Raw genomic sequence first — 25,710 nt, forward strand, 5'->3', positions numbered from 1 at the left:
CCTGTCCTAGCTGATGAAGGTCTTCCACTTCTAGTGGGCTTGCCAGCCAGACAACTCTCACACCCCCTTTCCTCCCTCCCTGGACCAAGAGACAGAAAAGCCAGATGGACAAACATATCCTAAACCTCTTTTATATGCCTCCTCCCTCCCCCAGACAGCCTCTTTATAGAATGTTCTACTCCTGTTGTGTGGGAGGGCTATAAGCAGTGTGTGTGTGTATGTGTGTGTGTGTGTGTGTGTCCATCCACCCTAGTGCGAAATCACACCCTTAGGAGTCCTGGAACTTTGAGAGGGAGCGGCAGCCAGCAAAGCCAGGTGTTTTGGCTCCATACTGGCTTCAGACACCCAGCAAGCTGGCACATCTGGAAGAAACCGCCATGCCCCCGCATCGCAGACAGCATCTGGCACAGGATATTGGCTGTAACACTTTCTGTTTATTGGCTGGGGTGCCCTGGTGTGGCTGGTGAGCCATCGGGCCTGAGAAGCCCTGTCTTATTTATCCACTCCCTCCTCTTCAACTCCCCACCATGGCTCCAAGGGGATACCCAGGAAACATGGGAGTGGGGGGGCAAAACAAAACCAAATTGAGGCTGGAGAAGGGGCAGGGAATGTACGTTACAATGAAGATTAGGGCCACCGGCTATACACAATACAGTGTGTAGAGACGGCCGGGAAGGCGGTAGGGTCCTGCACAGAGACTGCCTTGCCTCAGGCAGGGCCCCAAAGAGGAATGGTCACTTCAAGTGTCTTGGTGAAAGCTCCGGTTCCCTGGCCCCTCTGATGGGAGGCTGTGGGGAACTGGCTTACAGGGAGTCCAGTTCCCCTACCTCCCGATGACACCTGGCCCACTGGCCCTGTAGGTCCTGGTGCCTGAGGGTGAGGGACAGTGTACCACCACCTGACTGTCACCCCCATTGTCCAGTCTGGGTGACCGAGGGAAGCAGGACTCCAGTTCCCGCTACCGTGCAGGGGCAGCGGTCACTTCCTGCTGTGGAGTGTGTCCTGGAACTTGGTGCTTGTGTACCGCAGGTGGAAGCCTTTCTTGGAGATGGTGTCATCAGAGTGGAACTTCACCAGGACAGAATCTCCGGCTGAGTACACTTCCTCAGGAGGCTGCCAAGGAGAAGGATGGGCATGAGGAGTTGGGATGGGGCTGGGGTTGCTGTCCTCCCTCCCTGAGGTCCTCTGTGTCTCAAGACTCCCTATGGAACAGGGTGGGGTGCCTCTAATCCCAGAACTCAAGAAGCAGAGCCAGAAGGAGAGCATTCTGGGCTCTCTAGTGAGAATGAGACCAGGTTGGGGGATATATATATATAATATATATATATATATATATATATATATATATATATATATATATATTTTTTTTTTTTTTTTTAAGAAAGAAAGATGGATGTAGGGCTGGAGGGATAATTCAGCAGTTAAGAGCACTTCCACTCTCTAGAGGACTTGAGTTCAGTTCCCACAATGAGTGGCTCACAACCACCTATAACTCCAGTTCCAGAGAATCTGATGCCCATGTCTAGTCTATTCAGGTACTGCACAAGCCCCCATTCCCCCCCCCCCACATACCCACAATTAAAAATAAAATATTTTTAAAATGAAGTAGAGCTTTATGCTACCAGGAACTTAAGGTAAAATCTGGGAGAGGGCAGCTTGTTTTAACGTCAGAGTCACAGCTGGGCAGGTGTAGTGACCTTTCCTGTTAGCACTTGAGAGGCAGAGGCTGAGGCAGATCTCTGCAAGTTCAAGATTAACCTGGTCTACATGGTAAGTAGACCAGGTTAATCTTGAACTCTCTCTCTCTCTCTGTGTTTGTGTGTGTGTGTGCAGAGGGTCAGAGGACAGCCTTGGGTATCATTCCTAAGATGCCATTTATTATTAATTCATTAGTGAGACAGGATCCCACTGGCCTGGAAATCGCCAAGTTGTGATTGGCCAGTGAGCCCCAGGAGTCTGTCTGTCTGTCTCTTTGGTGCTGGGATTACAAGTACATGCCACTCAGAGAGGAGGGAACAGCACTTCTCTGTCTACCAGGCTAGGCAGGGAGCCCAGATGTGGGCTCTGCAGTCCTCCATGTATTTCCGCTCTTCCCCTGGTTCTGGTTCTAGACCTAACTTTTGCTTGTATTTCAGACCCTGAAGAGCTGCCTCAAGCCAGGGGCCAGGGACTGAGGAAGCTAGGCAATGTGCCTTCTGAGGTGACTTTATGCCCTGGTCCTCCAATCATACGTAGAAGGAATCATTCCCGACAGACTTGAAGGCGTTTCCAACAACTGTGCCAAGATGGAGAAGCCCTGCCTGGGTTCCTCTCCCACATGCCCTCTGCCGGCCCCAGCCTGGGAATGTCCCTGGAAAAGCCCCTCCTGGAAACATTTCGTCTGTTGTATGACTTCAAGGAAGGGGCTGTGCAGGGAGAAAGCACTAGTCTGACGGCCAGGGATGCCAGAGAGGCTGGGAGGCAGGCTAGGGGCCTTTTCATAGCCTCTCCCCACTGGGCCCAGCCCCTGCTTCTCATGCTAGCTCAAGCCCCTGAAAGGAGGTTAGGCCAATTCTGGGGCTGGCAGCTGAGACTGCTCCAGGGAAGTTTAGCCTTTCCTGAGGTAGAGAGAGGAGAGAGAGGGGCGGGAGGCAGGGACTGCATTAGAAGTGGCAAGCCAGTGTGGCTGTATGTGAGGGAAAGCAGGACAGGAAAAAGACAGGGAGAAGAGGGCGAGGGGAAGGGAGGGAGGGAGGGAAAGAGAGAGAAATAATTGTATCTATGGGTTAGGCCCAGCCTTTCTTACAAGCCAGCCAAAGTGATTGTGCCAGTAGCTTGGGCAGGTCCTCTCTACGTCAGAAGCAACCCCTAGGGCCTACTTGGATAGCAGCAGCAAAGGCTTTAAGACACCGTGGCCTCTCACCAGGGGAAAGACAGAGGAAGAGATTAATAGTGTACATGGCCAGACCATTCTGGTGAGTGCAACAGCTGAGAGCCCCTATTTCTGGTTCTGGCCTTAACCCCTGACCCCTCAAGAAGTTCATCCCTGGGAAGTGGGGGTGGTGAGGTCAAGGGTTGAGTAGTTCAGGGAGAACTCTATCACCGCTACTTCCAGATATATGCAGTTCAGCAAGCCAGATCAAACTAGTCCCAAGGGGGCCTACGTCTGGGTGGAGCCCAGGCCAGGTTGTAGAAACTTTTACACTGCCTGGAAAGGAGCCTGGGTTCCTGGGGTAAGGATAACCCAAGGTATGACGGCCTCTGTGAGTGCCCCAGGTTTAGCAAATTAGCTTTTGAAGAGGGCCAGGCACATCCTTCCAGCTAACCTAGTACCCTAGGCCTCCAGGGATTCTAGCGACATCAGCTCTGTGTCTGGAGATCAGGGTGAGGGTTGGAAGGCAATGTGAGGTATGATGCGAGAAGGGTGCTCACCCCAGAGCCACAGTAGCGCCCCAGTCTGGGAGCTGTGCTGTCATAGCCATCAAAGAGTTCCATGTAGTCATAGCCACAGTCGGTCTCCTCCTCCACCTCGAAGGTCTGGAACACCAGCTCCACGCCGTAGCCCTCCTCAGCCACGATGACCCACTCGCAGTCCACCCCGCCGGGGTAGTTGTTATCACCAAATTGGGCGTGGGAATAAAGGTCTTTGGTCTTCACGTCTGCCCGCACTTGGCCCCCACACTCTGCAGGGGGACGGATGACAAGACTGACCTCCACTGATGAGAACGCCACATTAACTGTCCTGTGCAGCACTACCCAGAACCGCACAGACAGATTCCGGGTGCAGAGGCCAGGCGGCCAGTGATAGGTGGGATCTGGCCTAGCCTCAAGCAAATGTCCCGGCTGTGCCACCTCAGGAGGAGGCTACGGGGCGCTCAGGGGTGAAATCCTGAGTAAGAGGTAGCATGGAGCAGTGGTGTTGGGAAAGGTAAGGTTTCCCTGAGGAGGAACTGCTCCTGTGTTCTAGTTGAAGGCTGCCATGGGAGAGCATGGCCCAGCACCCCTCAGACTTTATAAACTTAGACAGAAAAGCTATACATTGGGTGTTTTCGTGTGTGAACTGATTTTTAAGGGTTGGCTCACGTTTAAACGAACAAACAAAAAAATCAACCAAACAAGAACAGATACACCTCACTTCTCCACTATGGATCAAACACTGACGTTTCCAGCCTCTGGTTGGAAATGGCATTCGAAGCACGGACATAGCAATTGCTCTACTCTGCGTGTCCCTGGCCTTCCTCCTAGACCCTAGGCTCAGTTTCTGTGAGAGAGGTGGGAAGGGAGCTTTGATGGAGGCAAAGGGAAGGGCGAGAGGCTGTGGACCTACCAGATCTGGGATGCCCAGGGCCCACCAGCAGACAAAAAATTCGATACTGATATCCTTGGCCTGGTTTCTGGCCTCCCAGGACCAGTCTCCAGCTTCCCTCTGCAGCTGGATGGTTCCCGCTGCTCTCTTCACACCAGTATCCCTGCTCTACTCAGATCAGATGACTTGTTGTCCACCTGTGTGGACCCTGAGCCCTGCCCCCCACCACCCAGAACGACTCCAACAACTCCCCAAAGTCAGCTTTTTTCTCCTCTCTTTTTTTCCCTAGTCATGTTTTGTCTTAGGCTGTAATCACCAATGCCTGGCTTATCTCTCTGCCTGACTATGAGTTCCTGGGGCAGGCAGGGTAAGGGCTGATTCACTGCCACTTGGTCAAATAAACAAATGCAGAGCAAGCTCTTTGGCGGCTGGGCGCTCCCTCGAAGCTCATTTTCTGAGCTGTACTTAGAACGATGCTCTCCTCGTTCCTAGGTTCCTTAACCATTTCTGACCTTCGAAATCCCTATGGTTTCTTCCACACCCTTCAGTGCTCACTCCAATACTCTGGTCCTCAGAACACAGCATTGGCCTTGGGGTTACTGGGCTCTGTTCTATGGACTTTCAAAGGCCCTTTGTAAACTCAAGGCTAGGGTTGGCATCCAGAGTCAGCAATGTACCCTGGGGCATCGCCTGGCCTATGGTCGGCCTCACCTGTGGAGTGGGATGCCTGGAAGCCTTTCCTCTGTACGGAGTTGTCTGAGTAGAAGCGCAAGAACATGCGGTTGCCTGTAGCCAGGATGGGCTCCGGCTTCTTGCTGCCACAGAAGCGGCCAAGGACTGGCGCCTTGGCATCACGCCCATCGAACACCTCCAGGTGGTCATAAGCGCACTCAGGCTGAGACTCTATATCCATCTCCATGAAGGTCTGAAGGATACAGGAAGGGAGTCCAGATTAGAAAGCTCTCTACACCTCTGAACCCCAGCTCATACACAATCCTCACCCTATCCCCACCCTGTGGTAGCAATCAGGGCTGTGGGATGATTGATGGTGAAGGAGGACTCAGGCATGGGCAGGGGCAGAGACATCTTCAAAATACATTCAGAAAGAGGGCTCCTTCTCAGGAAGACTTATTTCCGTATGGATGGGTAGGTCCTGAGGCTCAGCCAGGCCACCCCGTCTACAGACAACACCGTGGACTCACACAGGTCTTTGCAGATGGCATGGAGGAGCGGAGTGTCCGTACAGGGTGCCAGGTGGTATCTTACCAGCTTTACCCGATGCCCAGGGGTGCTGGAGATAGCCCACGTACACTCCTTCTTGCTGGGGTACTTGTCAGGCCAGTTGGGGCTGGTGATGGTGCCACTGGTGGATGTCACCTTGTGTTCACAGCCGGCTGTGGGATAGGAGCAATGAAGGGGGTCACCAGGGACCTACCACCCCAATGCCCCCTGTGAAGAAGGAGCTTCCCCTCCTGCCCACTCCTTTGCTCTCCCTCTTGCCCTCCATTTACAAAATGGACTGAAGACACACATCATTTCTTCTCCATTATCTATTTTAGGAGAAAATTTAATGACTTGGTTTCTAAAGAAGCCTTGGTTGGGACCCTAAGGGCAGAAGATGAGGCCCACTACTCTGTTGTGACTGTCTGTCTACACCTACCACTTCTGTACAGCTGTCACATTCTTTCTCCACTCTGCAACCTGGGGACCTTTGTGCACTGTGACTACGGACTCTTCCAGCAGCCTCCGTAGTCACCAGAGACTTTGGCACCTGACTACTCATCCCCAAACTCTACTCCCGCTGCCGCTACAGGTGACAGAAACAAACAAGTGAACGATCCCCCCACCCCCATCAAGGCCTCTGATTTCTGACCTTCTCAGTTCTTCTGGTTCTTCTCTCTCCTTACAACCTCCCTCTGGGTTTTCCAAGCATGTATTTTTTTTTTCCCCAGCATGCTTAGAGGTTCCCTAAGTATCCACAAGGGATTTGATCGAGAATCATAACTACCAAAATCCACAATGCTCAAGCCTCTTACATAAAATGGTGTAATATTTGTAGAGACCCTACACAAACGTTCTCATATTTGTGTTCTCTCTCCCTTAGCCCACCCCAGTGGTTTCATATAGTCCAGGATGTTTTTCAACTTCCAATCCCCCTGCCTCTATTTCCTAAATGCTGGGATTATTGGCATGTGCCTATCATGCCCAGTTTATATGGTTCTGGGAACTAAGCCTAGGGCATTGTATATGCCAGGCAAGAACTTTGAGCTATTTTTGTAGCCCACCCTGTAAGCTTTAAATCTTGGGGGTTTTTATATCATATTTAACAAAATGAAAGTAAACTTTTCCATTTGTTTGTTTATGTAGGGTCAGTCAGGGCTTGAACTCATAATCCTTTTGCCTCCTGAGCACTGGGATTACAGGTGTATACCCCCACATTCACACTACACTGTTTGAGAAATGATGACAAGAAAAACAAATCTGCTCAACATGAATACAGATGGACCCATTACGGGACTAACTGTATTTTCTGATGGAGGTTGGCTCAATTCAGATAATGAACTGACCAACTAGAGGTCTGTCTTTCTTCACAGTAGATCAGTTGGCTGCCCTCTGCAGCTGGGTTACATGGCTGATCACCAGAATGCTGATATACTACCTTAGACACCCCATTCAGCTGGGCCTGGTAAGTATATGCTGTAATTCCAGCTACAAGGGAGGCCAAGGCAGAAAAAAAAAAAAAAAAATCACAAAGTCAGCTAGCTATGGAGTCAGTCAAAGGCCAGACTGGGCAGTTTAGCAAGACTTTCCCTAAAATAAAAAGTGAAAAGAGATCTGGGAATGTGGCTCAGTGGCACACCACTCGCCCGGGATGTGTGAGGTCCTAAGTTCAACCCCCAATACAAACAAGAGGAGGACTCTAGAGAGATGGCTCCATCAATAAAGGGTTTGCCAGCCAGGTGGTGGTGGTGCACACCTTTAACCCCAACACTCGAGAGGCAGAGGCAGGCACAGGAGTTCAGGGCCAGCCTGATCTACAGAGTGAGTTTCAGGAGAGTCAGAGCTACATAGAGAAATCTTGTCTCAAAAAACAATAAATAAACAAACAAACAAATAAATAAATAAGCGTTTGCCATACAATGATGAATATAGAGTTCAATCACTAGTGCCCACATAAAAGCCAAGTGTGGTACCACACATTTAAAATCCCAGCACTGGTGAAACAGGAACAGGAGAATCCTTGGAACTTTCTGGCCTTCTAGTATAGCCCAATCACTGGGCCCCAGGCTCAGTGATAGACCCTTTCTCAAAAAAATATACTGGAGAATGATTGAGGGAGACTCCTGATGTCAACCTAGAGTTTCCACATGCAATCCTGCCCCCCCAACTTGAACACATATACAAACTAAATAAAAAAAAAAAAGGAAGCAGAACGTCATTTGTGGTATCCTGCCTCACCAGGGCCCCCACATCATTAGACCCTCATTACGCCTGTCCATCACCACCTCCAGATACCAGCGACTGCTCCAAACCTCCAGCCTTCTCCATCTATCAGTTACCTTCCCTCCCAGCAGCAGACCAGTCTGCCTCCCGAGTCCTGAAGAAACGAGGCCCTCAGATGTGAACCCTCCTTGTCTCTCCTTCTCTCCCATCCTGGGGCCTCTGAGAAAACGTAATGCCTCCCTGTGAAAACGGACTGTCCTTCTGGAGGCTGGTGTTCAACTTCAGCCAGTAGCAGGGAACACTTACACAAAGAGGATCAACCCATGGCCACTGTCTCCCAGTTCTGGAGCCCATGAGCTCCTGAAGTCACCCTCCCATGTCTCTGGAGGCCCTCCAGCCTTAGTTATCCCTCTTGCTTTTTCTTCCAAGCTGACCTCCCGAACATCTGGCTAGTGCCGCTTTCTCTCTACCTGAGTCTCCTCTTTCTATAGCAACCTGACTTCCACACAAGGCATAGCCTCCCAAGCAAAGCACACATTTAAAATTTATGCCCTTCCGCCGCCACAAGGCCAGGGGAAGGCTGGCCTGGACTCTGGTGTGAGAGCCTGTCCCAAAACAAAACAAAAGCCACTGCTCACTGGTCATGACCACACAGTAGCAGAACCCTTACAGACAAGTGTACGATCTAGACCTGAAGTGTTCCCTAAACGCTCAAGACATGAAGGCTTTGCCCCCAGTGCAGCAATATGGCTGTTGGAATGTCACTGGATCATGAGAGATCTGATCTCATTAGTGGATTAATTCACTGATGTGTTCCTAGCTGAACAGACTGTTGGAAGAGAAGGAGGGGTTGGAAGCGCGTGGAGATAAAGCCAAACTGGAGGAAGAACATCTTTCTAAGGATATGCTCTTGAAGGGTAGATAGATATCTTGTCCCTGGCTACTGCTGCCTCTCTGCCCCACGACCCACATCTGTATTGAACAGGAATTGTTCCAACATGAACTCTCTACACTGATTTTGGCCATGCCTGAAGTCCAAAGTGATGGAGCCAAATGACTCCAAAGTCATGGACCAAACCCTGCACCAGCCAAGATAAAAATTGCCCTCTTTTAAGCTGTTTTCTTCAGATTGCTTTTTTTTGGGGGGGTGTTATAGAAAGCAGTCAGTCAGTGTGTGGTGGGGTTGTCAAGGGAAAATAGAGAGGTAGACAGGCCACACCCTACAGCCATGGCTCACCTAACTCTCAAGTCCTCAAATCTCTGTGGTTGTCTCAAGCACCGCCTCTCTGTTGCTGTGTGCTGTTCCCATCATTCACTGCAGTTACTGATGGCCGCCCTGTTCACCCTACCTCCACATTGGCTTTCCTGCTCTGCCTCCCACACACCCCCACATCTCTTCTCAGGCTCGGAGCCATCTCTGTGCACATTCCCCCAAAGAACCCTAAACAGAATTAGATCCTCTGTGGGGACAGGGATGTGGACCGATCTGCCATCAGCCTACCTCCAAGGGATGGATCATGAATGCCTCTAAGCTCACCAGAAGGTGGACTGATGAGCAAGCCACCGTCCCTTTCCTTCTAAACTGCAGAAGTAGATTGTGGTTTAGAAAACCACAGGACTGGGTTCTGCTAGCTAAAGGCAGTGGGTGTTCTGTGAGTCAGAGGCTCCGGACCCGGGCACCCTCGTTAGTTGGTGGAAGCTCTCAGCTCCACACAGTTTTCACTGTCGGGTGCTTCGGTTCTCTTAATTCTTCTCGGCAGCTTCTTTATTTATAGTTAGGTTGTTCACTTAATGATAGCGAAGAATCACGTGTTAGGGACTAATCTCGGTTTGCAAAGTAACAGCAATACAGCTCAGCTCTCTGAAGAGCAGTGTTTTGTTTGTTTGTCACGTAGTGAATGAACAAACAACCTCAGAGCGGTTAAATGAATCACCCTAAGTCACGCAAACATTCAGTGGCAGAGACAGGTCTGTCAGGCTGCTGGGATTGCAAGTGCTCAAGCAGGCACAGGACACAGAATTAATGAGTCAGAACAGTGTTATATCTTGTCCAAAGAGGCACTGAATGCTTTGAGTGGTTGGGAGGGAAGATTCCTTTAAACACACTGAGCATCCCTTATCCAAAGTGCTTGGGAGACCAGAAGTGTTTGCAGGAAATGAGCTACAAGGATGGAACTCAAGCTTCAATTAAACTCATTCACATTCTGTATATACGCTATGAACATAGCCTGAAAGTTCTTTTTAAGTCTGTAAAATCTGGGGCTGGAGAGATGTCTCAGTGGTTAAGAACATACACTGCTCTGTCGCAGGGTCAAAGTTCGGTTCCCTGCATCTACATCAAGCTTCCAGCTTCAGGGGAAATCCAATGCCCTCTTCTGGCCTCCGCTGGTAACTGCATGCATGTGCACATGCACACAACCACAATTAAAAATGAAATACAATTTTAAAATTTATCATTATTACAGTGATGTGGAAACCAGAGAACGACCTGTGGAGCTGTTTCTCTGCTTCCACCTTTATGTAGGTTCTAGGGATGAACTCAGGCTGAGCCATCTTGTCAGTCCCTGAAGCTATTTTCCATATTCTCAGTGTGCCTGTGTTTTGACTACAACCAAGCACATGAGGTCAGGGTTAGAATTTCCTACTTGTAGCACCATGATGGTGTTCAAAAAGTTTCAGATTTTTAGAACATTCTGGATTTTGAGTATTCACATTAGGGGTGCTTATCATTTATATGCAGGGCTCTAGCGTCAGGAAAGTAGCAGCCCCACTCTGAGAGTCCCCAGGGTGAAAGTGTAGCCAATAATGGCACTGGACTCAACTGTGTTGCTGGGAATGCTCCACCACTTCCCAGCCCCCCTCTCTTTTAGGAATAAGCGTGATCTTCATTTTACAGCCCAGGCACAGATGAGTAAGCAGCCACCCAAGGGCACACAGTTACCCAAGTGATAGATCCATACCAGGACACCTAGCTTCACAGTCAGTGTTCTTAGCTGCTATCTTATCTGTTCTGTGTGTCAGAGGAAGCCATACCAGACAGAAAGGCTTGGATTCAGGAGTTTGGGAGGCTGCTTTTTTTCCCCTTTTAATTCAGGGTTCTCTGTGTAGCTCTAGCTGTCCTTGAACTCTAGAGATTTATCTACCTCTACCTACCAAGTGCTGGGATTAAAGGCCTGTGCCACAGGGCCCGGCTTAGATTCCGATTTTAAGAGCCCAGAAATAGACCTTCAGCATCTGTGGATTCTTCTCCTGATGTGGACAAGGGACGAGGACCTATGCCCGTGACATGGGTACCACAGTAAGGGAGGTGGCCCATGCACCAGGTGGAAGTACTAGCCTTCCCTTCCTCTGCACGGAGATACCTACATGAGGATGCCCCCTGGCAGTGTGAGGTGCCTTGGCAAGCTCTGGTCACCCTCTCCATCTCCCTCACCTTCTCCACGGGTCTTACCTTCCTTGCAGTCATGTTTGTTGTCGTGAAGGACGAAGCCACTGCGACACTGACACTCGTAGCTGCCAAACGTGTTCACACAGTCCTGCTGGCAGCCACCATTGTCCTTGGAACATTCATCCTTGTCTGTGAGGGCGCAAACAAGAGCAATGGGTCTGTACGGGCCGAGGTCTGGTCACCCCAGGGAAAGTGGGAGGCCTGGCAGGGCTTCCTCCTGTGGGAGGGAGTGCGCAGGAGGGCTGGGTGCTGAGTGCAAGGTCAGGGTGATGATGGAGTTCTGGACACTGCATCAGTGGAGCCAGCTGAGTGGGCCTCCACTCTGGGCAGAGAAGGTAGAAGTGGGCAGAAGTGGGCGGAGGGAGGGTTGCGGTCTGGAGATGACCAGCATGGGGACCTCTACCATTACCTGCTTACTGGACAGACGGACAAGTGGAAAAACAGACACAGGGACAAGCAGACTGCAAGAGAAAGGAGCAGGACGCAGGGGTCCCTCTTTTACTTCACAACAGGAAATGTCACAGACACCATCAAAGTGGGAGGGGGCAGGGAAGGTTCCCCTGTCTGCTGGAGGGGGCAGGGGGAGAGGAGAGCACCAGTTCTGTCCAGCCAAAGGAGGTGGCTGGAATGGCAGAGTGGAGGCAGGGAGTGGGTGGGCTCCATAGCCCCCAGCCCACTCCGTCCGAGGTGAGCTTCCTGAGTAATGAAGGGTCTGGGGGCCTGGCAGGCCTCATTGGGGGGTCCGGTTTCTTTTCTGCACTCGGAATTTGAGCTGGTGGGGGCGTCCCCGAGGGGGCTGCAGAGCTGGCCTCTTTTCTGAAATGAGAGAGAGAGAAGGAGAAAAGGGACCGAGGAGTGGGGGTGGAAGGCAGGAACAGGGGAGGGGAATGAATAAAAACTACACCCCAGGTCTCCGGACAGGTGGACAGGGCAGAGTTGGGGCAGGAGGGCAGGCAGACCCGCATGCAGGACGGCCATGTCACTACGGCTGGGTTAGCAGGAGGCACAGCAAGAGGGAACAAGACCGAGCTTGTGGCAGGGAGAAGGGCTGGAGGGATGGCACCCTCTGAGGCTTACACCCTGGGGAAGAGAAACTCAGAGTGGCTGGCAGAGGGGGGCAGTGGCATGGGCTTAGTAAGAGCTCCACTCACCCTCATTCTGACAGTTGCATACAGAGTGTGTGAGACGCAGACATGCACACCCACGAACACAACCAAAAACACAGCCCCGTGCACGGAAGAACTGTGTGTCTCTCTCATACACACACAAGCAGACATCTGTAGTCTACCACAAAGGCCCAGACACAAAGTCATAGTCACGCACACACTACCTACTCACCCATCTGTGTGGGGGTGAACACACAAGACCCACATGGCCTATTCAATATGTGTGTGCGTGGAAACATAGGCAGCTAGAAACACACAGGCGGCAGCAGACACATACAGGTAGACAGGAAAACCTGCATATGTGGAGACATGAGGACCCACTGTGGATAAGGAAAATATCCATGCAGAGATGCTCATGCCCATCATGTGAGCATTTACAGAGTTGCACGCACACACACACACACACACACACACACACACACGATCACAGGCCTGTGTGCCACCCTGTTGCTCTAAGCCTGTGGTGCCTGGCATAGAAGAGGGCACTTTGAATAACAGGTGTATGGACCCCAGTTACACCCAGAATTCCAGAGACGAACAACAGAGTGGAGAGATGGCTGCTGGCATGCCACTGACCAGACAAGTCTGTTCCTTCTCTAACTTGAGCAGAGGAGCCTGAGGGCTACAGGCCTGCCTCCTCGAAGGTCCTACTTCTACCCGTGCTCCGGTTGACTGGACCCGTCAAGAGTCCACAGGAGCATTCAGCTAAGAGGTAGAGTTGTCAAGCCCCTTCCCCGAGGCTCCTTCTCTGGATATTGGAGCCTGTCTGAGGAAGCTGTCGCTGCCCTCATCTGTGAGACATGTCCTGAGGTGTATGGGGTACCCCTCCCAGGACTCTGCTGGGAGTTCCAGGGGGCTCAGATCACGTAGTGAGCCATGGCTTCCCTAGCATGTTTGGACCCCCCCCAAGCCTTCTTCATAGTTGCTCCCCAAATACCTACTTCAGAGCCTGGAACCCAGGTGGGGTTAAAATAAAGATGTTAAGTCGATGAGTGGATGGGTGAGTGAGTGGCTGAAGAAATGAGTGTGGGAATGACAATTCTGTGGCTGGCTACCTGAACATCTGGGAGAGGACTCGGCACACCTTGAAGAGTAGACGACCCATTCTGTAACCGGAGAACATACTACAGGGGGGGTTGGAGCAGGGGAGGTGGCACAGACCCCAACAAGGAGATGGCACTCACCCTACAGTGCCCAAATGCCCCGGAGGTGCTGGGGTCAGACCGAAGGTCTTCAGGCTCTTGCTTCTCCTTCTTGTCTTAGGGTCTCTTCGATGGGTGTCCCAAAGCCACACAGTCCACACAGCCCCCTCCTGGGGGCCAGAGTCACATGCCCCAGGCCCTGAGGCTGAACTCTGATGCCCATCGATGAGGGTTCTCTGCAGGTTTCTTGTGCAAGGGGCAATGCATATATGTGTGTGTTGCATGTGTGCGCATGCGTGTATGCATATGTGTGAGCAGATGTACATGCACATATATGTCTTGTACAGTGTTGAGTATTATGCTGGGCATGAGGAGACAAGGCAGCAACTCCAGACAAGCATGAGTATTGCCCCTATCCTCTCCAAGACTGGACCAACAGAAGGGCAGAGACAGACAAGAGTAAGCAGGTAATGGTTTCTGTGAGAGGTCCACCCTGGCAGGTACTCTATCCCCTCAGGCTTCTGGAAAGCACCTTTTTTTTCTAAGTGGGCCTAGGGAAGGGCAGGCTTGGTGTTACACAGAGAGGGTCTCAGCAAGCAACGGGGCAGGGGCTGGGGGCAGTAGCTCAACGTTAAGCAGAGCAGGGCAGCTGGCAGTGCCAAGCAGGGAACCAGTGCACAGGGACAGGTGCATGGCATCCAGGTGGGACAGGCAAGGGTGCAGGGCAGCCACATAGGGGGCTGAAGGATGCAGGACCCTGGGTAAGGAGGGGAGAACGGGAGACAGCATGGACGAAGTCATGGGCTCCTGCTTCCTGTCCACCCTAGGTCCACCCCCACCAGGAGAAGTCGGGCTGAAGGTCCCTAACCCGCCCTTCCACAAGCCACCTGCTCCAGCTAGCCCACTAGCTTCCTGCTCTTTCCACACTCCACTGAAAAGTGTTCCCACCCTTCACTGTAGGGTCTGGGCCCTTTTGCTCCTGGCCTCATGGTAACCCGGGGGCCAAAGACTTAGGGATTCCTAAAGGAGGGGAGAGGTCTCCCAAGACCCCAGAGGTCCATCTTGGGAAGGTTGGGTTTGGACCACCCAGAGAGGGACTGCAAAAGGGTCAGATGAAGCTAAGGGGTGGATCAAGGAAGGCCTCCCATTGGCAGGGGAATGGGCAGCCTTGGTACTAAAGGGTGGAGGCGACTCCTCTTTTAGGAAGACCTGGCATGAACCCAGTGGGCCGGGTGGGGTCTGATTAGAAGTCCAGCTGCTGCCAGAAGAACTGCCCCACACAGTCCAAGGCAAACACTCCCCTCTTTCCTATCCCTGTGTTCTCATGCAACTGAACTCCCTGTCCCAGGACCTTCCCTTTCAGGCCTTGGCTTGCAGTCCTCCTCATTTCTGCACTTAAATGCTCTGCCCCTCCCTAGGCCTGGCACAACTAAGGTTTTAAGGGCTTCCCAATAGAGAGATTCAGATGCACTGGCGAGGCAGGGGGCTAGGTGACCAGGGAGGGCAGGGGAACCCCATTCTTTTGTGGGAGAGGCAGGGCTAGAGACCAGGGAACCCAGGGTTACCTGAGAAGAAGTGGGCCTTGAAGCCCTTTTTGGACACAGTATTGTCAGACTTGAACTCCACACGCATATTGTTGTATTGGGAAGTGATGACCTCTGGCTTCTCGGAGCCGCAGAACTTGCCATGCAGCTTAGAGTCAGCTGTGAGTCCGCTACGCACCTCCACGAAGTCGTACTTGCACACCTGCAGGAGAGCCCAGCTCCAGTTGCTTTCTCCACTCACTTCCTGGCAAACTATCAGGCTGATCATCAACTGCTGCTGTGTGCATGACGAAGCCCTAGGGCAGCTGGCCCCAAGCCCTTCCTCATTCTACAAGTGTCCATTTTTACCTGCAGGTGTTTCTTCACGGCCCCTCAAACCCTCCAGGCTTCCATCTATTGGGCACCCTCCTCTCTGTTCTCAGAACCTTTCTAATTCTTGCCCAACTGTAGAAAGCAGGCACTGAGCCAAGCACCTGCCCCCACCACCACCACCAGGCTTCCCTACCCACCTTGGCTCCTGAGGCACTTACGTCATTGCCCTCCGTCTCGAAGAAGTCAAATTGCAGGGAGATGCGGTACTGGGTGGGGGCCACCAGCTGCCAGATGCAGTTTTTGTTGGGAGGGTACTCTTTGGGCCAGCCGGGGCTGGTGATGGAGCCATTGAGCTTGGTGAGGAATCCGCCACAGGCAGCTGGAGGGACAAGGGAGTGGCGTCATCCATCAGGACTCCCCACTCCTGGTGGCCTGAAGCCTAGACTGGACAACAGTCTGAGGGGGTGGAGGCCTGTGGGTCCCACAATTCAGGGGCCATGGGACATATGGTAGGGTACTTTGAAGGCGAGCCCAAAGTTTAAGAGCAGGGGAAGCTACATGTATGGTCATTTCTAACACCTCTTCTGGAAACTGGGACAGGAATCTATTGGGAGGGGGACACAGAGGGGCCTGGAGCATGTGCATAGTGGGCAGTCCCGGGAGGGGACACGGAGGAGCTGTTCAAAGGCAGGAAGACCAGCCTGGCCTGCAGCTGCTTCCCTGAAGGGCTGTCACTAGCACATAGGTTGAGGCAGTCGGCAAACATGGCTTCTGAACTGTGGATCACCACCCTCTGGAGGGAGGTGACATCAATGACCAGGTCGAAATCAATATTAACAAAGGAGTCAGAATAAAACCCCCTAGTGACAGTGGGTATCACGCTCTGCCGATGATCTGGGGGCTGAGATGTAGGACAGCTTTCTCATCCGTGGCCGGGAGTGGTACTAGGGAACTTCTCCAGCTTGTCCTGGACTGAGACTGAGGGCACAGGAAAGAAACCGACAGCCCAGGGTCAGAGTGGAGCACTCACCCTCACATCGACGCTTGTCTGGGGCCAGCTCATACCCCGGGTCGCAGCTGCACTTGTAGCTGCCCAGGGTGTTCAGGCACCGCTGCTCACAGCCCCCTCGGTTGGGCCTTGAGCACTCATCCACCTCTACGGGAAAGAAAAAGGGTGTCACAAACCGCAGGCTGGACTTTGCTCCTTCCTCCGGCACTGTGCTTCAGTTTCAAGCCCAGAGTTTCAGGGTCCCTGTGAGCCCCCTCCCCCCATTGCAAGGGAGAGATTCAGCTGAAAGCCTCACTTGTCCGTTCAGCCCTTAGCTGAAGCCACAAGGATAGCCTACAAAACCTTCCTTCTGAGCAGTCAGGCTAGGGGCAGCTACCATCACCTCCTATGTACCAGTCCTGATGAAGTATGGTCATCTCATTTCTCCTTCATTCACTTCTTGAAACCCAGTATGGGGGCAGCTATTGTGTCCACTGTAGAGGTGAAGAATGGAGGCTTGGAAAATAGTTATCCCTAGACCAAACTGGTTCAAAAATATCATCTGTCTTGCTCTTTCAAAGCCTCCACAGTTCTGCTTTTCACAGGACTGACCTTTGCTAGTGTTTATCCACAATGTTTTGTTTGGTTTGGTTTGGTTTTTGTTTGTTTTGTTTTTTTGAGACAGGGTTTCTCTGTCTACCCCTGGCTATCCTGGACTCACTTTGTAGACCAGGCTGTCCTCGAACTCACAGAGATCCGCCTGTATCTGCCTCCCCGAGTGCTTGGATTACAGGCCTATGCCACCGCCTGGCACTATCCACAATGTTTTAATAGTGTCCCAACATTTGCATCTCTCTCATAGAGTCTTCACGTTGAATGAAGACTAGAGAGATAACGGACTGGGTATCCACAAAAGGAGAATTCGGGGCAGGGGAGGAAGCACCTTTGAAAAAGTTGACCGCAAAGCCAGCCTTGTTGATGGAGCCATCAGAGACAAACTTGAGCCAGAGCCGGCTAGATGTGCTTTTAATGTCGTCGGGCTTCTCGTAACCACAGTAACGCCCAATCAGGGTGCTGCTCTCGCTGTGCCCATCTCGGACTTCCAGGTAGTCGTAGGCACAACTGTCGTGACGCTCGATCTAGGAGTCAGGGGCTCTATCAGGGAAAGGAACTCTGGTTTCCAGGATCCCCGTCCCCAGAGCCTTCGGGGAGGTGGACTCTCCTGGAGACCAACAAAGGCATCGTAGGGCGCATGGCAGTTTCGGTGGCTAGCTACCTCAAAGGACTGGAACGTGAGGCCCACGTGGAAACCCTCAGACACCTGGATCCTCCAGATGCAGACCTTGTTGGGCCGGTAGTCGTCTGGGTAATTGGGCGACTGGATATGGCCATTATCCTTTTTCACATCACCACCGCAGATGGCTTTGTGGACACAGGATAATGGTGGTGGTAAGACAGAACACAGGAGGACGTGGTCAGCATACTCTGCCCTCCCTCCGTGCCCCTTCCCCGCTCTTCCAGCTCTTCCAACATACCCCACATTCCGTATTGCCCACCCTGCTGACCCTGCTGGAGGACCCACAGCAGAGACCCTGGAGGCAGCAGGAGGGAGTGGCTTAGGTGTGCCCAAGGGCCCCCTTCCCCTCCCTCACTAGTACCTTCATAGACGGCAAAGAAGCCTTTTCCAACCCAGTTGCTGCTGCTTCGGAATTCCACCCAGAGACGGCTGTCGGTGGAGACAATGGGTTCGGGGAGTTTGCCCCCACAGAACCTGCCTGCAGACAGTGGAGACAGATGACTCTTGAGTCTCCTTATAAGACCCAACTTCCCAGGAGGCTCAGGGCTCCAGGCTGTAGCCACCCTACTGTGCATATCTCTAAGATCACCAGAAGAGCCAGAAACCCCTTCAGAGACAGGGCCGGAGTTGAATGACATGGGTGTTTTCCTGATTTGGTTTTTTGATTATTTGGGGGTTGGGGTTGGGTTTTTTGTTTAGACAAGGTCTCACCATATAGCCCAGGCTAGCCTTGAACCAAAAGTTCAAGGCCTCAGCCTCCCCAGTGCTGAGATTATAGGCCTGAGAGACTGAACTACAGCATGGCTTTGTGCATGTGTAGCAAGCACTCTACCAGCCCTAGCCTTGAATTTTTGCTCTCAGCCTCCAAAGTCCTGGGTTTAAAGTTTTATTGACCTATTTATATGTTTATTTATTTTGGTTTTTCGAGACAGGGTTTTTCTCTGTGTAGCCATGGTTGTCCTGGAACTCACTCTGTGGACAAGACTGGCCTCGAACTCACAGATATCCGCCTGCTTTCCGAGTGTTGGGATTAAAGGCATGTGCCACCACTGCTCAGCATTATTGACCTTTTCACATAGCATGTTACTGCCAGGTATGGTGGTGCACAGTTTTAATCCCAGTACTTGGGAGGCAGAGGCGGTCGTATCTTTGCTAGTTCGAGGCCAGCCTGGTCTATAGAGTCCAGGACAGCCAGGTTACAAAGAGAAATTCAGTCTCAAAAAAAGAAAAAAAGAGCATGTTTCCATAATTACTTATCTTTATGAGATCTCCTGCAAACAAGCAAGAGGGAAACAGGCACAGTTTTCTCTGTATAGTGTTATAGCATGCTTCCACTGGGTCAGATGCAGAGGATGCCTTTGGAACCCCAAACACAATCCCTCAGGCTTAATGCAGAATGCAGATGTCCTCTTTGCTCTAATTCTATGGCTGCTGAGCCGCCTCTGTGCCAATGGTACTTTGTTTTTTTGTTGTTACATAGGGTCTTGCTATGTATCCCAGGCCATCCTCAAACTCTGGTTCCTTCTGCCTCGGCCTCCCCAGGGTTGAAAGTACAACATTACCATGCCTAGCTTTGTCCTTTGGCTTTGAGCACCCTTTCCCCCTCGCTTAATGCACGTGCACACATACACGCAAGTAGCGACCAAGCCTTGTGCAAACAGGCCACCGTTTCAGGCCTACAGCAGGGTGAATTAAGGGCCTGTCCTAGTAGGTTTAAAGCCAGGCCATATCATGAGCACCCAAGAGTTGGACCTTGTAGATCAAGGAAACCCCAGGGAGGGTGCGAGCCTGGAGCAGTGGGAGGGGGGAAGAACAGCCTGCCAGACATCTTTGTACATGCCTCCCGCGGTTCCCAACCCTCATAAAAAAAAGAGCATCTCCGCAGGTTAGCCCCGGAGCCAGGCAACGAGAACTGGAAGTCTGGATCACAGATAGGATTTGCCCGCTGTCCCAGCACTAGTCAGTGATGGGACTGGCTGGGATAAACTACACCAGAGCTTCGGCGGCTCATATCAGGATGTCGCCCCCACCTAGGGGATTGAGCCCCAGAGTGTTCCTGCAAAGAACCAGGGGTCTGAGGAGGCTGAGCAGCCGGCCAGTGCCCCTTACCTCGGAGGGGCGCCTTCCTCCAGAAGCCGTCACGCACCTCCACATAGTCATACCAGCACAGGCGGCTCCGGTAGAGGTCCATGGACGTGAAGTTCAGAATGATCTAGGGGAAGCAGTAAGGGATGGGGGAGGAGGTTACCTTGTTCCCACACCAGGCATATGTCCGCTGCCCGGCAAGAGTGAAGTTAACTGTTCCCGCACAGCCCTTGTCACCTGTCTATTGTTCCCATTACCAGACACCCACGAGAGAGCACGGCTTTCCCTGCCGGTTAAATAACCGGTCAGGTTTCCTCCATATAAATAATGATGTCCTGAGGAAAGAGGGCAGGGTCAGGAAGAGCCCAGGATAGTGTGAGGGTTCTCGGAGGAGGAGGGTCCTGAGATGGGAAAGAAGGGGCCAGGAAGGAGGTTGAGATACCAATCATGCAAAATCACTGGGCCCTGTCCTCGTGGAGTTTATGAGTGAAATTACATAAGTATGGCAGACTGTACAGAAAGAAGCAGAATCCAGCCCGAGGGCCTGGGTTTGAATCAGCCCCACATTTCCTGCTAAGTCCTAGGGTGAATCACGCAGCTTCCCTGATCCAGCGTCAGTCAGCTCTTGGGACAGACCCTGGCACATTCCCCAGAGACAGAAAGGGCCGTGCTGTCATGCTGACTTGACACCCGCCACAGCCTTTGGTAAGTCTCAAGGATCCATAACCAGAATCAAGAACTTCAGAAAAGATTTTACTTTAGAGCTGGGCATGGTAGCACACACCTTTAGTCCCAGGACTGGGGAGGCAGAAGCAGGAGGATCTCTGAGGCCAGCCTGGTCTACATATTTCTAAGACAGCCAGAACTTTAGAGAGATTATATATATATATAAAATTTATGTGTGTTTGTGTGCCTGAATATAGGTATGTGTACCACGTGCTTTGCAGGCTGCCTACAGAGGCCAGAAGAAGGGATGAGTCCCTCCAGCTAGAGTAACAGATGGTTGTGTCACGACATGGGGGTACTGACAACCGAACTTGGGTCTCTCAACTGCTGAGCTATCTCTTTAGCCCTGAGGCCAATGGATTTTTAAAAGGCAGGGCTTTCGCTAAAGGGAAATCCACTTGCTTGGAAATATCCAGGGGATCCCCAAGCACTGTGTGCTGTCAGAGTTCCAAAGGTTCCAGAGTCACGTTTGTTGTGACCTGTGGGATGTGTGGTGGACACTCGGCTAGTGGGCTTTCCTGCCAAAGAAGTGGAGAGAGAGATGATGACAGCAGAAGTTAGAATGAGAGAGCAGGGCTTTCCCTGCCGTGTCCTCTCACCCTGGGATAGAGCTATTGTGCTGGGTTAAATAACCGGCCAGATTTCCTCCATATAAATAATGGCAGGCACCGGCACCCAATGTCTGTATCCCTGTCAGCAGGTGTCTGGTCAAAGAACTGGTCCCTGGACACTCTCCTGAGCCAGCCAGCTCTGTCAGTGCTGGGTGTGGGTGGTTTTGTTTATTTATTTATTTAGTGGGGCATATGCACAGGCACATGGAAGTCAGAGGACAACTTTCAGGAGTCTGTTCTGTGGGTTCCAAGTATCAAACTCCAGATGACAGGCTCGGTGGCAAGTGATCTCGCCAGGCCTACTGAGTGATTTTAATCATCACCTAGCTAGTCCTCTTTCCTGGCCTCTTCGTTCCATCTCCTGTTCTAGTCTCTGTATCCCTCTGGGCCACACCCCAGCACACCATGCATGGTTAATTAATAAGCCATGCGCCCCTTCCATAAAGTCCACTCCTAGGACCCTGCTCTCATCTCAGCACTCTGTCTATCCAAGCTCATACTGCCAGTGGTTCTCACTGTGACCTTCAAGGTCTTGAGGCTACAGGTATTTCCATCACCCCTGCCTGCCCTCCTTAGTGCACAGTCCCACTTTTTTTTTTTTTTACTTTTTTCCTTTAAGTTTTATTTAATTGTAGTAATTTGAGATGTATCTGAATGAGACTGTATTTTTGAAAAGCAAATTACATATTGTGCTCGATTATTAGTCATTATTATGGAATGTTATTGCTATTATTACTAACATCAGCATTTTCAAAGAGTGGAGCTGCAAATCCACTCTAGCCATTTCCATAGAGCCTGATGCCAGGTATCACCTCGACCCTCCCCCACCACACCTCTCTTTGAAGGAAAAGTCCTCACTGTGAAGGACCTTTCCCTCCCCATCTCTGTTACCTCTTGCCTTGTCTCCCACCATCCCTCCCTACTAGCCCCCAGCCACATGGACCATGCTCACCCTCAAACACACCACGCCTATCTCAGAACCTTTGAGCTCAATGCTGGAGGCTCTCACCAGATGCCTGAAGGTGCCTCAACTTCCGACACGCCTACCACGAATGAAGGCTCCTCTGAAACCCACATAAATCACCCTCCTTCCTGCTGATCCCTCCACAGTGTGCACCGACATCTCCCTGCCCTCAGAGACTTGCTGATATATTCATTATCTGTTTCTCCTCCAACACAGAAATGCAAACCCAGGCAGGCAGAAATCTCCTTTGTCCCCTTCTGCCTGTAGCACTTAGTAAGTGCTTAATAATGCTCTCTCAAATACAATTTTGCTTTCAGGAATCTTCAGGCAGGCTTTGCCTAAATGTATAAAGATGGAAGTATAAATATGTCTAGTGAAACATTTTGAGTAATGAAAACTCAAAAAAAAAAAAAAAAAACCACCTTACAATCATCTGTCCTTCACTAGAGCCCTGCAAGGGGCTGTTGAAAAATTCCATGAAGAGAAATGAAGAGAGCCAGGTGGTGGTAGCCCATGCTTTTAGTCCCAGCACTTGGGAGGCCTCTGTGAATTTTATGAGTTTGAGGTGAACCTGGTCTACAGAGTTCCAAGACAGCCAGGGCTACATAGAGAAAACATGTCTTGATAAACCAGAGAGAGAGAGAGAGGGAGAGAGAGAGAGAGAGAGAGAGAGAGAGAGAGAGGCAGATGGGCAAGCAGCCATGAAAATAGATGAGGTAAGTCTATGCAAGCCAACTCAAGGCAAGGACAGGATCTACTGTTTAGTGCAAGGCAAGCTGCGGAAACCCATTATGTGACTGTGAGGTCCTTTTGGCTTTTACGTGTGCCACATAGACAGACGAATCAAAGCATTCCTCGTGCTTAGTCCCTGTTGAGACCTGGGATAGAGAAGATTAAGGAGAATATTCATTTTTTTAACATTGTGTTTATGGACGGTTCCAGCACTTTATATCATGCACATGTTATTTTTATATATCTAACAAATGACAAAAATATCCTTCTCGGAATGCCAGATGGAGGAAGGGATGCAGAAAGCTGAGGCGCAGCACCCTGACTCCCACGCTCACCCCCTCTGCCCCTCACACAGGCAGCCCCCTGGGCTGCCCAGCAGCTGGATTAAGAACAAACATCTGCTTTTCCTCACAAAGATGTACATGAGCTCCAAAGTCACCACACCCAGAGTGCAGAACCCCAGAAGGCCCACCCAAGACCTCCCAAGGGGCTGGACGGACGTTGGTCACCTGACTTGGGAGGAAGAGACCTATGTTGGTGGTCAGTAGCATCCTCAAGCGAGACACAGCCATGGCTATATTGAGACCAGACATGTCTAATTAAGAGCTGTACTGACTTCTGTCATGTGGATACAGCTGTGCCCTGATGGCAGGGCACTGCCCTTTGCCAGAGAAAATCTGGCCAGCTCTACAGTTTCCTGGCTGACGACTTAGGATGTTTAGCTCAGCTTCCTCAAGCCTCTGGATATTTGTCTACAGATTGGACGGGGTCCCAGTGGCTGCCCTGGAGACATGGGGGGGAATTAAATGAGGTACAGTGTAACCATCTGTGGAGCAGCAGTCCCCTCACACAAGGTGGGGGCTCTCAAGGAAGAAGCAACAAAAATACCTCCCTTCTGAGCTGTATGAGGCCACTAACCCCATCACTCCTTAGACCCGTCACTGGCTTCAAGGTGGCCTCACCCCACAATCTTATTAAACGCTGAATTCCTTGGTACCATTTCCCTTATCTGTGACTGGGTAATAGGACCTGCCTCACAGGGCGGAGGGGAGATGAGTAAAGCTTACATCATCAACTGCTGCAAGGTAGACAGAGAGTAAGCATGAATTTCACTTTTAGGATTCAATTTACTTACGTCTTTGTGGCACAGGGGATTGACTCCTGTGCCTTGCTCACGCTAGGCCCTGTCACTGAGCTGCACATTGCTAGCCCTTCTTGGGATTCTAGTCTTGTGTCACCAACTCTAAGCTTTTTAGGACATTTGGATTCGCACAGCGGTTCAGATCAGAATCCTGGAAGTAGGGAGAGACAGCAGGGCATCTGGGGAACTGACTAGTGCTTACCCATCTATCGGTTGGGAATACAGAGAAGACAACTGAAGCCAACCTTTGTTGAGATGTCTCTAGGGGCTATGTACTGCTCAAGCTCTTTCTGGATGAGTTCCTTCAATCCTCATATAAATCTACAAATCACTGGGCCCATTTTGCAGGTAGGAAAACAAAGGCACATATTGTTTCATTGTCTGGGATGCACTACCAAGTCCCAAGGCCAGCTGTTAACTACATAAGCGCTGACGGGCACTTGGTTTACCAGAAGGGACTCTTTCTCGAAGGCGACATAATCATGGCATGCCAAGATGGTCCTATCATTTGCACTTTGGGCCATAAACTAAGCACTAGACAGTGTCTGGAAAACACCCTCCGCGCAGCCAGATTTCATGTCAAAGTCCATCCACTCAGGCAGGTGCTTTACTCTTGACAAATCAGGCTTGGGAGTTACACAGTTCAGAACTCCCGGGGTCAACCTTGTCAGACTTACACATAATCTCCGTGCGCCTCACTTCCCTCCTCTACACAGTAGAGGTGGCAATGGCAAGCTTGAAGATGGCTATGGGCTTCAATAGACTATGTGTGTCATGTACCTGATTCACCGCTTGGAGCACCATTTCTCTAATAACAAATCCAGTGCCCAAGGTTACAGTTTTAAAGTGAGATATAGAACAAGAATTACAGGAAGTGGCCTGAAAGTACCAGCCTCCAGGGATCCTTTCAAGGTTCCTGTCCCCAGGGTGCCATCTTGGATATTTTTTTAAGGCAAGTTTTACAATGTATCTCTTGCTGTCCTGAAACTCACTATTCAGAGAGCCATCTGCCTCTGCCTACCTGTGATGAGGTTGAAGGGGTGTGTCATGGCGTTGGCCTGGAGTCACCATTTTTTTAAATAGATACATTTCTACAGCCATTCACTGGTGCATTTTTAATTTTATCTTGAATCTACTTCTTACCCTGGAGTTCTGAGCAGGATTCTAAAAAGGGATGAAGGTCTTTTGGAAATTATGGAGAGCTTACTGACCAGGGATGCTCCTGAACCAGCGCTCTGTAACTGCTAAAGAGACTAGAGCCAGCCAGCCCATCCAGTCAGAAACAACTGGGGAGAAAGCTGATCCAGGCCACATGATTCACTCTTGAGGACTGGGTCATGCTCCCGACCAGGAAAGGAAGCCATGTTGGACTTTGACTGTTCCTCAAGGACTGGGCTCTTTTGTGTACCTGCACGGCCTTTCACTAAGCACTTACAGCTTTGCTGAAGAACCCCAGAAAAAAAATGTTGAAATGCTGCAGTAGAGCCTCAGAACAGAACCGTATTATAATCATGGACCTGACTTTTTTAAGTTCACTTTCTCATAGCCAAAACAGGGACCATGTCGGCACCAAGACTATAATGTTGTCATGCTAATTCAAAAGCACAATCCAAGCTGGGGATTACAGCTCAGTAAAGCCTTTACCTAACTAACCCTGAGTTTGATTCCCATCATACACACATTACAAAAAAATAACACACAGATATCATCAAACACATGCTTGACAAATCATAAGCTCAATAACTGATAGTTATTATTGTTATTCATACTTGTGTATGAGATTTCCAAAGACTGGAGTTGTAGAGGCTCTTGGAAAGGCAGCGAG

General features: G+C 50.9%; 1 protein-coding gene across 3 annotated transcripts in view; it reads right to left on the reverse strand.

The window, feature by feature from the left end:
* Window positions 1-414: 414 nt before the first annotated feature.
* The window catches only part of Bmp1 (bone morphogenetic protein 1), a 43,988-nt gene continuing 18,692 nt past the window's right edge, over window positions 415-25,710 (reverse strand). For 2 of the 3 annotated variants that reach the window (XM_055609636.1, XM_055609637.1), the window contains 12 exons: window positions 19,736-19,838; window positions 17,988-18,104; window positions 17,606-17,751; window positions 17,273-17,468; window positions 16,372-16,497; window positions 15,560-15,720; window positions 15,051-15,231; window positions 11,181-11,306; window positions 5,552-5,679; window positions 4,997-5,210; window positions 3,412-3,662; window positions 415-1,113 (listed from right to left, as the gene is read on the reverse strand). In XM_055609636.1, the coding sequence (XP_055465611.1) occupies window positions 979-1,113; window positions 3,412-3,662; window positions 4,997-5,210; window positions 5,552-5,679; window positions 11,181-11,306; window positions 15,051-15,231; window positions 15,560-15,720; window positions 16,372-16,497; window positions 17,273-17,468; window positions 17,606-17,751; window positions 17,988-18,104; window positions 19,736-19,838 (1,884 nt within the window). In that variant the 3' untranslated portion in view covers window positions 415-978. Of the gene's footprint in view, window positions 1,114-3,411; window positions 3,663-4,996; window positions 5,211-5,551; window positions 5,680-11,180; window positions 11,307-11,639; window positions 11,994-15,050; window positions 15,232-15,559; window positions 15,721-16,371; window positions 16,498-17,272; window positions 17,469-17,605; window positions 17,752-17,987; window positions 18,105-19,735; window positions 19,839-25,710 lie in introns of those variants that run through there. The other variant, XM_055609638.1, reaches the window with a different exon arrangement.

This window comes from Psammomys obesus, unplaced genomic scaffold, assembly GCF_907164565.1.
Source record: "Psammomys obesus unplaced genomic scaffold, mPsaObe1.curated_primary_1811, whole genome shotgun sequence".
In the NCBI taxonomy this organism is placed as follows: domain Eukaryota; kingdom Metazoa; phylum Chordata; class Mammalia; order Rodentia; family Muridae; genus Psammomys; species Psammomys obesus.